The sequence below is a fragment of the Gymnoscopelus braueri genome, assembly GCF_963280865.1.
Source record: "Gymnoscopelus braueri genome assembly, chromosome: 17".
In the NCBI taxonomy this organism is placed as follows: Eukaryota; Metazoa; Chordata; class Actinopteri; order Myctophiformes; family Myctophidae; genus Gymnoscopelus; species Gymnoscopelus braueri.
Window position 1 is genome coordinate 11,301,938 of NC_137617.1, and position 17,865 is coordinate 11,319,802.

The following is a 17,865-nucleotide window of genomic DNA, read 5'->3' on the forward strand; positions in this document are numbered from 1 at the left end:
TGATTAGAGGCATATACCGCATGATACATTTACTAAACAAAAATCATGCTCCTCGATCTCAACCAGTCCCTTTATAATCTCAGTAGCTGATTTGTCTCCTCCCTGACTGGAGGAGATAAATGATGGCTACCCCTGCACTGACATTAGTGTCATGACTATAAGGACACACTGTTCCCAAACCCCCTTCCACCTCATTTGCATCACCAGAGAGAGAGATAGTCCTTCATGGCTAATTAGCTCTCCAGGCAGATTGAGATACAGTCTGAAATTAAAGCATAGAAATCTGTTGTTGTTTTTATGTTGTTGTTGCTGTTTTCAGCGGTGGAAAGTAACTAAGAACATGTACTCAAGTACTGTATTTAAGTACAAATTTGAGGTGTCTTTTACTTTACTGGAATATCTCCACATTTCAATAATTTTACTTCTACTCCATTACATCTCAGGCAAATATTGTACTTTTACTCCACTACAATAATTTGAAAACTTTAGTTACTAGTTACTTTGTAGATTTTGATTATTATTACAAAACATACATTAACCACTTCAGCCCTATATACATTTCGGCCATTTGAAAATAGAAGATCTACAAGCTCACAATGTGTCACGATGTGACTCATTGTGTGCCTGTAGATCTACTATTTTCAAAAGATTTTTATACATTTTGAGCTTGTGACACGGACATTCTGCACAATTACTTTTAGTACTTATATTATGATGCCAATACTTCTGTACTTTTACTCAAGTACATTTTAAATACCGGAAACAACATTTTTTTCCTTTGATTTCACCATCAGAGATCCCCTTCTGATTATATGCATTTTTGACTTACGCACCTGTCACCAACCTTTGAGGAGTGCATCAGCCTTCTCTACAAAAATAGATTGTGGTATTGACACTTTTACTTCAGTGAAAAATTTGAGTACTTCTTCCACCAGTGGACTTGTTTTGGTGCCATACTGATTTGGCAGTGGGCCCCATGGAACTGTGCCCTGATCCCTTGCTGCTCAAAGTGGGGGCTGATGGAGTTTATGGACTGAACCAGAGGACACGCACACGCACGCGCACGCGCACGCACACGCACACACACACACACGCACACGCACGCACACACGCACACGCACACGCACACACGCACGCACGCACACACACACACACACACGCACACACACACGCACACACACACACACGCACACACCCAGCGAGTCCACTAATAACAATGTTTGTTTGCAAAAAACAACAACAACACAACATTTGTCTTTCTCAAGAGACTGGCCGTAGCCACTTTACTTTTGAAGGTTAGCAATACACTGCTAAAGGTTAGTGAAATAACCCAACTGACTGGTGCAAATACACAATGTAATCACACGCCTATTAAGGAGAACACACCTGCAAGTGTTCACAAAGACAGTGTATGTGGATTATGTCTGTCTCCTCACTACGCACTACAACAATAATAAACTTTGACTAGCACTTTTCGAAACAAAGTTGCAAAGTTCTTTATACAACAAGATTCAATGACAGCAGAACATGGCAAGAAACAACATTAGAAGAGTTTATAAAGCCTCAATATGTATCTTCTTTTTAATTAATAGAATGTCATTTTGTCCAATCTGTTTGGTAGAGTATGTTAATACAATATAACCTATACAATTGGGGTGGTTGTATTTTGTCTCCCTGCTCTTCTATTGAGACATTTAGATCGTGTCAAAGGTCATGTCTCACCTAGACACAGGTTCTGACAAGAATTTTGACCTGATGGTCAAGGTTCAACTTATCCCCCGAGCAAGCAGGCCGGCTCTATTAGCTCAATGGTGAAAATTTTCAGCACTGGAAACCGAGTTCAAATCCGGGGGAGGGGAGGAAAGTTACATAGTGCTGCTTTAAGGGTAAAAAGTTAATTAAAATAAAATTAATGAAATAGTAAAGTGATTACATATGTAGCATAAAATAGTATTATCTTCTGCTATTCATGATCCCTCTGGGTAAAACCGACATGCGCAATTCTTGGGAGTTCACTGTGTGATTATCTATGTATCTTGTATAGGTTTAAGGCAGGGCAGTTTGCCCGTCTTTTGGCAGAGGTACAGCAGTGGCTGAACTAACCCAGTGACCATAGTAACGCAAACACATATAAATTGAAATAACGTAATTTCCTCATAGCGTTCTCCTCGACTGGCAGCAATGATCAAATCAATGACCCAAATAGAGTAAGTTCCCAAAAATGACACCATGATAAGGCAGACGATGGAGAAGGCTCTCCTCTTTATGCTGTCCCTCCCCGTCTCCCCTGGAACGGGCCGTTTCAGAGCCCTGAGAATGGCCAGGCTGCACAACACCATCACTGACATGAACAACAGGAATTCACCTATATAAACATAATACCTGATCTTGTTGCCACCCAGCAGCATGAATGCTACCGATACCCCAATGATGAGCAACCAGGCCAACGCAGAGCAAGCCGCCCTGTACCTGAGAGGTTTGTACTTGAGGAAGAGCACTGGCTGAACCACTGCCATGAATCTCTCCACGCAGATGCAGCTCTGGAAGACGGGGCGTCCGGTCATCAGGAGACCATTAGTGAAGAACATTAAGGGGCGCACGTTTCTGATAGCGAGGAGAAGATAAAACAAGCTGATGACGATCTCACAGACACTCAGATTGAGTGCGAAGATCTCCGAGGCCATCGGACCAGCCGCGCCGGTTAATATCAGCCACAGGACACAGCCGTTGATGGGGACCCCCAGGACCAGGTTGATTGTTGTGGCGGTGATGCCCAAAATGTGCCCAGTGCTGCCGTCGTAGACGGAGGACTCATTTGATGTGTTCATTTTCCCGGCTGCTTTGATTTGAATCTGCACTCTTTTTAACAATTCAGTAAAAGTCTTATGAGGAGACAGAACAATGTACAGACAAAGGAGGAGTGTAAACGACAGAGAGAGAGAGAGACAAAGAGAGAGAGAGGTATTTATAAAGGGGTTCCACCACTGCTCTATTTTTACCACTATTTTCACAATCATCAGAGACACTTTGAATAGTGAAACACCTCTACACCATAATACAAATCAAAACTTCACTCAAATATATTGATAATAATAATGATAAAAACACCACCACACCATAATATTAATACAATCACAGACATAATTGTATATCATAATATTTGGCAATCAGACCTTGACCTGTAAAGTCCTCTCTGTGTTGTCTGTGTGCTGTGCTGTCCACACATGCAATGTAGGCTACCACCCGTTTATGTTCTGCAACGTATGTATGTACATGCAAATAGTTCTCATATTCTGACAGGGCATCAACTTTCATCCATAAACACACTGTGGAAACTCTGCAGCACCAAGAAAATATTGTATACGTCACAGCCACGAAGCAGTCAGTCACCCCATGATGATGAGCTGAAATATCAGAGATAAGAGTGCCTTGTATTTGGAGAAAAACATATACACAAAAAAACATATACACTATTAGGTCAGAGTCACAGTTGATTACATTTGTTTTAAAAGCCCTTCTTATTAAGTTCATTAATGCATTCATTTTCTCTTCTCCCGTCCCCTGACTTTGACCATTTCAGAGCCCTTAGACCCCAAGAGGCAGCAGAGCAGTTTCACCGATCACAGCACCAGGTCACTCAACAACTTAACACAAGCAACCAGACTGCACAGCAACAGACTATTGTTGTGCAGTCACATTAATAGTTTGCAATACTGTAAGGTCCCCCGTCCAGTACGGGACCATGTACTGCATATGCTGAGGGGCCCACATATTTGAGTGTTAACCTACATTAGGGTTAGGGTTGGACGAAGAGCTCAGACACGGTCATGTTCAAAGTGAGCAGGCCTCACCTGCTCTTGTCTCTGTCAATCAGAGGTCAAAGACAGGTCCAGGTTGATTGCAAAATAAATACATCTGAAGTGATCAATATAAGATGTTAATTTTCTGCTGACTGGAACTAGCTCTGAAAGTTTTAAACATTACTGGAAGCTTCCACATTATTTTACTGATTATTTAGCAGCACATCCACAGAAAAATCTACAGAAAATGCAGACTGTGTAAATGTAACTTTCCTCTTCTACCCCGGATTTGAATCCGGTTTCCTGCGCAAGTGCTGTCATTTTTACCATTGACCTAATAGACCCTGCCTGCTTGCTCTGGGGATAAATTGACCATCGGGTCAAAACATGACCTTTGACATGATCAAAATGTCTCAATAGAAGAGCTGGGAGACAAAATACAACCACCCAAATTGTATAAGTTATATTGTATTAGCATGCTCTACCATACAGATTGGACAAAATTAAATTTTATTCATAAAAGAAAGTTACATAGTGCCGTCTTTAAGACAACAGATTGAGGTGATGCAGCAAATCAATTTGAACGTATTCATGAGCTCCTTTTGTTGTCTTCCTAAATGATCCAGTTTAGTATAGGAAACGAAAACATTTCAGCCCTGTACACTTTGTGAGTATTAGGCCATGCTGACCCAAACTCAGAGGGACCACAGAATAAATCAATCAAATGGAGCTGTGCCTAATGTCATACAGCAATGCAAACATTTAATAATAATATAACAAAGTTGGTGGACAATGATCGATGTCCCTGTCAACTGTTGACCCAGTTTGTCAACTTTATGTAAAGCAATGTAGGCTTGACAATGCAAACGATGCTTCATTCTGGGAAATGGGTAACACTAACACCTGTCAGTTCTCAAGCCCAACATTTAAAAAAGAACAATGGAAGAGATCTCACCTAAACCTGGTCCTTGGACACCCTCTAGTGGACATACTGTTTTTTTCCCCCCATATGAAATGTGAATTAACTTTTCCCACTTCACCCTGATGAAAATAGGGACTGTCATAACCTTGATGCACCATACGCCACGACCCCATGCCCCCCCCTCCCCAACTGTTTACTACATATTTTTCTTTCTTATTCCTCCTTCAAAACCGCTCTTACAGGTGGCTGCAAATTGTAACTGTAAAAAGTAAAAAGTCTTATTACTACTCGTATATATGATGTTTTTGCATATTACTGTATATTGTTGTTTGTCTTTAATGTCTTGATGAATTGAATACACAGGACCTTAATTATATCCTTTTAGCATTATTTTTGGCAAACTGTTAATAAAGTATTCAATCAAACAAAAAATGATACCAATGCCTCAAAAGAGACACATACTGTATGACAGAAGCCGGAGCAAATAGAGAGAATGATTTAAATAGTGTACCACACTCTTTTTTTTATCATCTCAAACTATCAATCTGTGCAGTGAACAGCCCCTTTACTTGCAACACTTCTTGTGATAAATGTCTTACACAAATGTTCACTTATAGCGGTGGGAATGAGCGAGGTGGGGTTTGACACAATGAGGAATCAGAAGACAAAGCACTAGTGCTTCTCAAAGTGGGGTCCGGGGACTGCATGTGAGCTTGTACATCTGCTATTTTTGAACATTTTTTAAATGATTGAAAATGTTGAATAATTTTGAATTTTCTTAACATAAATCTTCTATTCTGGGGATTCCTGACACAAAACATTTACATTGTGTTAATGTGACTCAGTAAATATTTAGCTGTCTTATATCTGCTGTCTTCTTTAGTATACTGTCTGAGGAGGACAGGTAGACCTACCATAGTATCAAGGGCAAAGACCAATAGATTTCTGAACAGCTTCCACCCGGCTACCATCAGACTGCTGAACTTCTTTACACCTGTAAACCAGTGATGTGACAGTTGATCAAGTTTATAGAATGTTGTGTGATGTTTTCCTTTACAAAAAAACAGCTGATCTACAAGCTCCCAATGTGTTGCGATGTAATGCGTTTTGAGCTTGTAGATCAGCTATTTTTGCAATGTGTATTGAATTTTACATTGGATTGTCACTGAACCACAAGGGAGAAAAAAATAACTAATTGTACAGTATCATTGTACAGTAGTGGTGTACATCAGCTCCTAAGCTGTGGAACAGCATTCCGTTCGCCATTAGATATGCCCCCTCAGGCCCTCTGTTGAATCTTTTAAATCCAGGCTCAAGACTCTGTTCTATTCACAACCTCACATCTAGGACTCACCTACACCTAACCCCTGCTCATTATGCTAGGGTGGGATGGCTCAAGGTAGAGGACAGAGTACAGCAACTTGCAATGGGCCTGGTCTTCAAGATACTACTGAGACTGATCTCATTCAACCCAGATTTGGCACAAACATGGGGTTGAATTAGTTCTACTGTTATGCCACCAAAATGTGGAATGAATGCCCTACCAACAAACATCAAAAAGTGTAACTCCAGTCCTTACCCTCCTTAAACCGCCTGCATGAAAAAGCACCTGTCTGCAATTTGTAACTGGACCTCGGCAAGTTTTCTAGCTTGCCAACATAAATTAGTAAAATTACCCCCCAATGTTTTTCTGTAAATATACTTGTACTGCTCCTAGTATTGATGATCTCTTGTATGTCTTTATACGTCTTTATGAATTGAATCCACAGGAAACAAGCCTTTTTGTGTTATCCTTTCAGCATTGTATAACTGTACCTTTTGCTAACTGTTATATAAAGTATATAAAGTATTCAATCAATCAATATTCAATCAAAGCATTTGAATCCCCCTGATATCTTGCCTTGATCTTATGGTTTCTGTTTGTTTGATGATGTTGCTTTTGTTTTTAATTGACTGTCTATTATGCCTCTGTATGTTGTTTTATCATTGATTTGCCTGTTGTGCTGTTTCTATTGTTCTGTACAGCACTTTTAGTTTTAAACGTGCTCTATATAAATACACTTGATTTGATGATGATGAAAAAGCAAACATTGACCCAATAAGTTGGTCATATGTACTGCAACAGGGATGTTTGTGCAGCTATTGTATGTTGTGAGTGAGTCATCATCTTCTTCACACAGTCCCACACACACACCCACACCCCCCCCCCCACCCACACACACACACACACACACACACACACACACACACACACACACACACACACACACACACACACACACACACACACACACACACACACACACACACACACCGTCTGTCTATGGCCTTGGCTCTGTCGATTTGAATGGTTATTCAAATGCAGCGCGCGCGCGTGTGTGTGTGTGTGTGTGTGTGTGTGTGTGTGTGTGTGTGTGTGTGTGTGTGTGTGTGTGTGTGCGCGCGTGCGCGTGCAGAGTGCGTGCGTGTGTGTGTGTGTGTGTGTGTGTGTGTGTGTGTGTGTGACGAGGGCGGTAATCTCCGCCCCTTTTAAACAGACATCCCTCAGAGGGATCGCCGCTGTGTCAGCAATGGGGAGTTTGAATGTGTTTTGAGATTCGACTCTTTTGTTGCAAATCTGTCAACGAATCTCAGAATTCACACCATCATTTTGTCCAGTTAGGAAGAACATAATGACATTTTAGTTGTAGTCTCTCACTACACCTTCTGCTTTTAGTACACATGTCATCATCGTGTTAATGTCACAAACAAAATAGTTGCCAGATTGCAATGGAAATAATATAACAATGTCAAACATCGTTTAGGCCATAAGTTAAATGATCCCTTCCAACCAAGTAATAACTGCATCTCAAAATTATGGAGTTTATGTCCCATTGCTGCAGGGCATATATGGATATACAGCTGCTATAATACCTTATTTAAATGTGCTATGAGGTTATATAGATTATTTTGGTTAAAACCAAAACGTTTTTGCTGTTAAGTAGGTCACCTTAAGATCTCCCTGTCTCTTCGGCTTTTTAATAAACGGAAAACACATTTCCATTCCGTCCAATCATGAGAGAGAGAGAAAACTCATACAGGATATGCAGGACAACTCTCGATGAATGCAAATTTGACGCATCGGTTGCGGGTTGCACATTAGTAGGGCTATACTGTCTGTGAACCAAGCGCTATTCTGCCATCACCACACACACACACACACACACTACCACCACCATTCTCCACCCAGAGTAGAGCATCATTTCTCTGGATAAACCAAAGCCATCTGTATAAACTCTGCTCTCATCATTGGAAGCCAGCCTTTTCAGCCATTTTTATCGCTGCTATTAAATCTAACAACATTCCATGTTAAAGTCTCGGATCTTCTTCTCAATGGAGCTGGTGGGATGAGTCACTGATCGAAGGGACCTTTAAATAATTCTGAAAGGAGTGTGACATTTGATTTAAGTGGTGGAGGGACGGCGATCGTCTCTCTCTCTCTCTTTCTCACACACACACATACACACACACATCACTCTCTCTCTCTCTCTCTCTCCTCCCACATGTGGAAGCACTGATCAGTGATGCCTACAAGAGGAGGCTGGTTGTGGAACTGATCCATAGCGGCGATCGAAGAGGTAAAATACATTTTATTTATCTGTATTCTGTACATAAATCGGTGTCTTCTTATTATTATTTAAAAAATATATTTTTGGAGGCTTTTTCTGCCCTTAAGGATAGAATCGGTGTCTTTTAAAAGAAGGTAACATTATAAGCTACGATCATTAATTAAGTTAAACTCTGGGGTCTCTGGGAGTGTACGAAATGTAACCAAATGGACCCTGTCGGCCGTTTGGTTACATTTTGTACACAGTCCCAGAGTTGCAGTTGCAGATGGATTATATCAGTGGGGATTTGACTGTAACACAATCGACTCTCCTTGATCGCAGTGAACATGTACTATAATCAGATCGTGTGTGTGTGTGTGTGTGTGTGAGATGAAATCGGAACGTGAAGGACTTTAAAAATCGCCATGAAACTGAAAGACACGAGGTCAGCCAGGTTGGAGAGAGAGAGAGAGAGAGAGCTGTGTGCGCAGGTGCGTGAATGTAGAAGAGCAGCATATTTAGTGTGTGTGTGTGTGTGTGTGTGTGTGTGTGTGTGAAGAGAGAGAGCGAGAGAGTGTGTGTGTGTGTGTGTGTGTGTGTGTGTGAAGTGAGAGAGTGTACCATGTGGGTTGGGTAATATATATATCTCAATGTTTCTGTTGACAATACTTGTTCTGGGTGAATGGAGGGTGTGTACAGTATGTGTGTAATAGGCTATCTCAAGGTTTATGTTGACAGTCATTGTTAGAAACAAAGTTGACTTCATATTAAGGGTGAGTTGACTGTCAGCTAGGCAGACTCAGAGCTTTATATGTATTTTGGTTATAGGACTGTGCAGTTGGAATACTTATGCAATACTTGTATGCTGCAGTATATATCTATTTTTGGTGATTATAATGTTGATGTAGAGCTTGATTCTCATGGGATCATGTGTAGCTCACTGACTGAATACTGAAGAGTGTGTGTGTGTGTGTGTGTGTGTGTGTGTGTGTGTGTGTGTGTGTGTGTGTGTGTGTGTGTGTGTGTGTGTGTGTGTGTGTGTGTGTGTGTGTGTGTGTGTGTGTGTGTGTGTGTGTGTGTGTGTGTGTGTGTGTCTAATGATCACCTGAATTTCCAAATCTGGAATGCGATATTGTTTTTCCCAGGCTTACTGTAGAAGTCTTGGCCTGTTATTGGCTGAGACGGCTGCTGGCTGTGGTGGGTACTACTCGCTGGCGTAGCGGTTCGCTCGGACGCAGTTCGCCAGCCTGAAGGCCGCGGCCTTATAGTAACGAAAACAAGTGCTCCTCATCCCCAGCCTTCATGGGCAAAACCTTATAGCATCTGGGATAATACAAGTTTACCTTACATTAGCTCTATTCTCCTGCAAACAGCAGTAAAGAGTATCAAGGCTCAGAGACAATGTGAACACTATACCCCTGTGCGAATGGAGGAAGTGACAAGCTACATAAATAGAACGAGATAGGTGATGAACATCCTCTATCTCAGAGGTGTTGTTTTGTTCCCTCATAGAGGTGCACTGTGGTTTGGTTCCTTCATAGACTGCCAGCTGTCTCATCACTTGATTTACTGACTGTATAATGAATGTTTGACTGATTTACTGATGCACTGACTGACAGACAAGTTACAACTGACCCTGACTGACTGACTGAATGACTGACAAGTTACGTCTGTCTGACTGACTTGTAACTAACTGTCTGACTGACTTGTAACTGACCGCAGCATGACATGCAGTATGACATGGCAAGGTTTCGACCAGTTGTATGATCTGAAATTTGCATAATGGTTGAATCCAACTTCATGCAACTCAGGCCCGTCTAACGGAACACAGTGATCTGGGTCAAACGATCAATTATGATTCAAAGCTTGTGTTTCTGCATTGCATCTCACCTCAATTGTTTTCAGACACAATTTAAAATGTCAATTTAGCCACTTTGTAGACACTCTTATATCCAGAGCGACTTAGACATGTGAGCTCAGAATAAGGGATTAAGCATGAACTCTACCCAATAAACAACAAGGTAAATAGTCACATAAATAGATTACATAATTCAGTGAGTGTACTGTTTAGTTCTAAAATTAGATGGGGTGTATTTCTTGGCAGCCATGACAGTTCCGGTCCCCAAACCCCTCTTTGATTATCACTGGTCTTACGCATTTGGTGAGTGCAGCTTGACAGACAGACACTGACTGACGGACTGACTGACTGACTGACAACTGACTCTCCCATCTCTATTGCTTCCAGTCTTTGGTAGTGCATTCTGTCTCTCTGCTGTGACGCTGTGCTGTTAACCACTTAAACCCCAGCACTTTGCTAGTCTGGGATGGCTGCAGGGTAGAAGACAGGGCCAAGTAAATAAAAATGGGATTGGTATTTAAGATAGTCAAAGGGGCAGTGCTCTCAATACCCTCATACCTGACTAACTACTTCTCCAAAGTGAGTGACAGCCACAGCCACGATGCTAGAGGGAGCGACAACGATCTGGTACTACCCATCTATAGAATAAACATGGGAAAATTCTGATTCTATTACTCTGCCACCAAAATGTGTAATGACCTGACACTGCATCCCTTAAAAGATGTGAATCACTATAGTTTCTTTCAAAACTGGCCTGAAAAATCAGGAGTTGATGACGTATATTATTGTGTTATTTTTTAATGCTATGTTGATGAATTGAATACATAGGACCACAATGGAAACGAGTCCCCAGGACTTTTTTGTGTTCTCCTTTTAGCCTTAATGTTTGACTGTACCTCGTGCCGTTTACATTTCTGACTAATAAATATTCAATCAATCAAAGCATTTATATTGTGGCGAAGGCTTTCGCAGAAAATTGCAGATCAGTTTACTAAGTATTGAGGGTTTAAGTGGTTAAATGCCTGAAAATACACATGAACATGAATCCACCACAGATGATAGTGCTGACAAACAAACAAAAAACATTAATTTCCTCAACACTGATGATAGTGCTGTTAAACAAGTGAAGCTATCTATGTAATCTATGAAAAATTTAATCTGAAACACAATATGTAGTGGGGGGGTCCCTGCTTCATCTCTCTCTCTCAGCTAAAGGGGTCCTTGGCCTGAAAAACATTGAAGACCCCTGATGTATTGAGTGCCAGTGTGTTTATGTCCGCAGTGGTAAACAGGAAGTATGCTGTGACTCACAGCAACACATTACTACAACTAGCCACTGCTGTCTGGGAACCTGTTGTAGGCCGACCTTTGACCTCTGTCACTGATGACGTGTTTTTAAACGCCTCTCACACATTCTCTCTCTCTCCCTCTCTGTGTGTTGACAGACCAACATAGTCCCGTAGTTACTATGGTTACGATGTCTTTTGTTTTGTGCTTTTCGTTTTTTGGTGTCTGGAAGATGTTCTTTCAGGTATGTTCTGTTTTTAGACACCGGAGTAGTGGTGGTGTCACTGGGTATAGGCCTCACGGGGGTTGATGAGGACCCAGCGCTTTATCGTCCAGGCCTGAACCTTTAGGCACCTGCATTTAACCCATTTAAACCTGTTGTAACCTATACGTTGATCTACCTTTCAATCCGGGAGCCACCTCTGTGTCTCATTAGTTGTTGCTATACATATGTCAATAAATGTTTTTTTTCTTCTTTTTGGAGTAAGAATTTGAACGTTTTCAGAAAACTTAGGTTAGGTTTTAGAAGGTGTTTTTTTCTCAGGTCTCAATGGATTTAAAAAAATTAAATAACGATACTGCACCAAATATCAAATATTCCAATATTTGTTTTAATACTTAAAGTGGTTACAAGAGCCCCTAAGGTAAACAAATCATCCACTTCAAATGGAGCACCCCTTCAAGTCGAACACCCCTACAAGCTCACTACACGTCGCATCATAATGCGTTGGAACGGCAGGTTGAAAGTGATTAAACTGGCACAGTAATCTTATGAATTGAATTTAAATTAATTCTTTGATATTTATAATTATATATCCAATTATATATCCAATAGGCTCTATGCACAGCAGCCATATTGGAAAAACTTTGGGCCCCTTCCTAGTTCCTCACTTCCTTCACAGGTGTTGCAATGGTACTAATGAAGGCTCCGTTCCATTTAGTGTAGCACAGTGGTTCTCAAAACGTAATTTCAAGGACCTCCATAACTCTTAGAGTGTCCAAATGGACCCTTACGGGTCCATTTGATTCCATTTGTACACTCTCAGAATTACACACCCATAAGGGAACAGCCAACATGCACAATATCAGCACCCTCACTCTGTTTGACCAGAATGGAACAGAGCCTTCATTAGTATCATTGGGTAACACCTGTGAAGGAAGTAAGGAAGAGGCCCAATTTCTTTCCAATATGGCTGCTGTGCATAGAGCCTATTGGCTCACTGGGGGCCACGTGCCACCCACTTTGAAAAATATGTGACCTACAGTGGGGAAGGTCAGGTGAAAAAAAACAAGCAAACAGGAAACAAGATATCGCCTACATTCTCTGATACAGTAACCTGATATTTATCATGGATATTTTGTTGTACTGTGATCTGGCTTTCTTCTGGGATATCATGAGTGAGGTCTTGTCTAAACTGACTGTCAAAGCCCAGGTATTGCAGTACTATTCGGTGCTTAGGCTTTGTAGTTCCTCTTAAGAAGGAGATGGAAGGACAAGGTCATGTTCAAAAAGAAACATTTTCACTTCCTCACCACTTAAATCCTATATACTTAGTTGGCTGGGGTCACCCAGTGGTCTATACCACTGGTTCCAAACTTTTTAGCTCGAGAACCAAAAGAGCCAGGACCCAAAACTAGTGAAAATAGCTAGAGTAATTTATGGAAATTCTTTGATTTAAACATACAGTGTATATATATGTATTCATGAAATTATTTTGAAAAATTTAGCATTTTTTGGAAATGTTGTGAAATAATACTTAAAAGCTAAATTTAGGAAGCGAAAAAATAAAGGAATATTTACCCGTGACCCATAACAATTTGTCCGCGACCCGTATATGGGTCCCTAGTCCAAACCCACTGTTTGGGAACCAGTGGTCTATACTGTACTTGTTTTTTTCCCCGTCTCTACACCAAATCTCTGCGCTGACAATAGCCGATCTACAAGCTACACGACGTGTTGTGAGCTTGTAGATCAGCTATTTTCGCAGAATGTTTGCCTGTTATGACATGCCCATAATGAGGAGCTAGGGTGGATAAAAATGTGGCCAGTGCATTGATATACATAGATGTTGTCTTGACTTACTCCCCGACCCTGTTGGACAAAAACATGTTCTATTTTGGCCAGCGCTTGCTGCTGTTTTCAAACATGTTTGGGTTCATTTTAACATCTACTGAGGATTTTGTGAGCACCCCAAACAGTTTTTAAGTTGCTTGATTCAGTATTTAGATATTTGATATTCATTTTATCAGACAACGCCCCCTTCCTGTTCAAACCCATTGCAACTTTAAATGCCATTTTAACCATGTTAGATTAATTGAAAACACTTGTCCTTGGTTCTGGTGACTGATATTGGCCTTCTAATGTGCGAGGGGGCCGTGTTTTTTCAATTACTTTTTTCATTTATTTTCTATAATTGTTTTGGGAAAAAAATAATACAATAAATGAAGAAAGTAATTTAAAAAACACGCCCCCCTCACATATTAGAAGGACAATATCAGTCACCAGAACCAAGGACAATTGGTTCGTATAGGAAGGGGGCGTGTCTGATGAAATGAATATCAAATATCTAAATTCTGAATCAAGCAACTTAACCCATTTAGACCGGGAACCCCTATACATAACTATACCTATCAATCCAGGAACCCCTTTTGGGGTTGTTGTTGCTATGTACAGTATATAGCAAGATTAATGTTTTGTCATTTTTGAATAAATATTTGAAGTTTTTCAGAAAACTTAGGTCAGGAGTCTGGGGTGCTCACAAAAGCCTGAGTAGTAGTTAAAATGAACCCAAACATGTTTGAAAGTGAAATATCCCTTTAATGCTTTGTGCTCCAGATTTTCCTCCAGAACTCCCAGATAGAGTGAGTTTTAGCTAATTGCCTCCTCAGTCTTTGCCAGTTCATCAGTATTGAACTTGTGTTTTGTATTGTATAGACTTACTAATTGTTTATGCAAGGGATAATGAACAGTGAGGTGGTCATTTATTCTGAAATAAATCCTGCCAGGGTGATTAGAAGTGGTGAAGCAGCTGGTCAGGATGCTGTGTGGTGCTGTGTGGTGCTGAGGATGCAGGGGGCTCACACTCTGAACTTCTTCAGGTGACGGAGGCTGGCAGTACAGGTGTTACTGAACTGCTCCGTTTCCCCTGATGTTTTCACGAAGAGCATCTAAAGTCAAAGTCTCTGTTTCACTCTCTTTACCATTATGCAAAGCCCCTTACACACAGTCCGTTTTATTCACATAAAAAAAAGAAAAGAAAACAACATTTAAAATGAATGAACACTGGCTTCTGTGAGTTTCTGTGACGGTGTGTAATTTTTTTCCAATCGAACCCAGTTAAATTCCTGCATTTCATTTTCATATGTGTTAAAAACGTGTTGACCAATAACACGTTGAACAGGACTCGGTGCGCAAAGACTTTAAGTGTTGGCTCTTTAGATAGTGGAAGTGGACAGACATTAGAGCAGTAGTTCTCAAACCATTCCATGTCATGGACCCCTAAATTGATACAGTATATACTTGGCCGCGGACACCCATCTGAAAATGTTTTGTGCCAGGGACCCCCAGAAGAGAAGATTTGTGTTAAAAAATTCAGAATTATACAAAACACTTTCAAGATTTTTCTAAAATGTTCAAACATAGCAGATGTACAAGCTCGCAGCACGGCACAAAGTGACACGCTGTGAGCTTGTATATCTGCTATTTTTGAATAGCCAACGTATAAAATATGGATAAAGGGATTCAAATGATTGTGATGCTGTATTAACAAATTTAGCTGGGGACCCCCCTGGAACCCCCCCAGGGAACCACTGCTTTTAGATGGTGAAAGTAGACAGACATTAGAGTGCTTTAATTTCAGAGGTTGTTCAGCAGAAGAAATTAGATGTAGTGTTTTCTAGAGGAAACCCCCACTGGTGATGCAAATGAGGTGGAAGGGGGCTCGGGAACAGTGTGTCCTTATAGTCATGGCACTAATGTCAGTGCAGGGGTAGCCATCATTTATCTCCTCCAGGCGGGGAGTAAAATGCCTTATCGGCTACTGAGATTAAGTTAACCCGTTAAGACCGGGAAAAGCAACCACTTTAACCATTATTTTATACTTTGGCTATTCAAAAATAGCAGATATACAAGCTCATAGCGTTGCACCAGAGTGCCGCGCTATGAGCTTGTAGATCTGCTATTTTTGAAAAATCATGAAAATGTGTGCAAGTCTTTGAATGTGTATATATATATATATATTTTTTTTTTAAAGCGAACATTTGTAACTCAAATCTTTGCTTCTGGGGGTCCCTGGAATTCATATTTTGAGATGGGGGTCCGCGGTCCTTGACATGAAAAAGTTGGAGCACCACTGATGGTACAGCAACATACTGTTAGGATTTAGAAAACATTTTTAGATATGTATTTGGCCTCAAAATGTTTTGTTCCAGGGACCCCCAGAAGCAAATATTTGAGTTACAAATGTTCGCTTTAAAAATATATATATTCAAAGATTTGCTCAAATTCTCACGATGTTTCAAAAATAGCAGATCTTCAGATCTCAGTGCCGCTCTATGAGCTTGTATATCTGCTATTTTTGAATAGCCAAAGAAATCAAAAAATGACAGAGATGCGTTCGCGGATTGAATGAGTTAAGGGGACGGGTTGAGATGGAGTTGTTTTTGTTTAGTAAATGTATCATGCGGTATATATGCCCCTAATCAGGTAGAGATTTAGGAGCTTGAGGGAATGTTTTAGTGCAGATTAATCAGGAGGGGATTATTCTAGTAGTGGGGATTGGAACTGGACAGGTGAGGAGGCTTGTCTGCAGTCATCCACCTGACTGTCACGTTATAGTCACACAGCTAGACTTGATAGACACACAGTGAATCATTTTTTTTGTATTACTCTGAACTGTGTACAGATGCTGGGTGCTGAACCAAAACGGACCCTTATGGGTTCCATTTGTACATAATCGTCTCTGTCCAGAGTGGAAACCTCATAAATCCAAAACTGTTTCTTGTCAGGATTCAAATTCAAAACTGGCAAAAGTAGCAGATCGGCAAGCTATTCGAGCTTGCGGATCTGCTACTTTTGATGCTTTTGTGCGACGCTGTAGTACGATCAAGTAGGGCGTTAATTTACGAAAAAAACACAAACGGGTAAAATATGGAGATAAGAGGTTTCTGCCCGACAGCGACGTTATACACTCAAATGGAACATACTCCGAGTTGCGTTTAGACTGTGATTTGACTGTGTACATGGAGGATAAAACATCCGGATGTCATGCAGTACGGCTGGGTTAGGATGTATGATAACAGGATTAGTGTAGATATACTAGACAGGATATCTCTCTCTGTCTCTCTCTCCGTCCCCGTCTCCCTCTCGTGTTCCCCCCTATTCTTTCTTTCTCTCTCCCTCTCGTCTCTCTCTCTCTCTCTGTGTTAAGTAGATGAGTCACTAGTTGAGGCCTGCTTCTCATGTAGTTACCAGTTGTTATAGTAACGGTGGAATATCAAGGGTAATGTTGTTGAGTTGACGTTAGTCTGCCCAGTTAGTCACTAGGAGATGCCCAGTGCAACCACATTCTTATACTGGTTATTGGGAGCTGACCAGTACAACCACATTCTTATGCTGGCCACTGGGAGCTGACCAGTACAACCACAGTCTTATGCTGGCCACTGGGAGCTGACCAGTACAACCACATTCTTATACTGGCCACTGGGAGCTGACCAGTACAACCACATTCTTATGCTGGCCACTGGGAGCTGACCAGTACATCCACAGTCTTATACTGGTTATAACTTATTGGTAGCTGCCCAGTACAACCACATTCTTATACTGGCCACTGGGAGCTGACCAGTACAGATGCAGGGAAAATCACACACATCCCCCCAAAAATATGAAAACAGTTGCAAGCAAATGATGAAAGAGAAAAGATAGAATATCTGCACCTTGTTTTAATTGCTCCCAACGCTGAAATGTATTGTACAACATTTTGACCAAAACAGTCATTGTCAGGTATATCTGTCTGTCTACTATCAGACAGACAGTTGTCTGTCTGTCTGTCTGTCTATCTATTGATAACTTGTTTTGTTTGTCTCCCCTGCAGCGAGGCATCATGGGAGGTGGCAGATGGGCCCACCGGCTGTGACACACACACTCACTCACACATACACACGCGCACGTGTGATACGCCATGGAACAAGGCTTCAGCTTCAACACACTGGTGAGTAACGTGTGACTGAATATTTGTGTGACACACACAGTGTCACTGAGCCAACGTATATTGAAATACAAGCCAGAAAACCTTCATGTTGCCGGCCATGTTTAAAACCTCATCATTGATGGATGGACGTATTGGTTAAAAATGACTATGTCTGTATTGAGGAGATCCATGTTTTTGCTCGTCTAGTCGATGTATCACTGTC

At 41.1% G+C, this 17,865-nt stretch overlaps 1 protein-coding gene across 3 annotated transcripts in view; it reads left to right on the forward strand.

The window, feature by feature from the left end:
* Positions 1-8,034: 8,034 nt before the first annotated feature.
* The window catches only part of stambpl1 (STAM binding protein-like 1), a 28,609-nt gene continuing 18,778 nt past the window's right edge, over positions 8,035-17,865 (forward strand). Inside the window, exons 1-2 of one of the 3 annotated variants that reach the window (XM_080456392.1) lie at positions 8,035-8,339; positions 17,547-17,663. In XM_080456392.1, coding sequence (XP_080312518.1) covers positions 17,634-17,663 — 30 coding nt within the window. In that variant the 5' untranslated portion in view covers positions 8,035-8,339; positions 17,547-17,633. Of the gene's footprint in view, positions 8,340-8,513; positions 8,801-17,546; positions 17,664-17,865 lie in introns of those variants that run through there. The other 2 variants (XM_080456390.1, XM_080456391.1) reach the window with 2 other exon arrangements.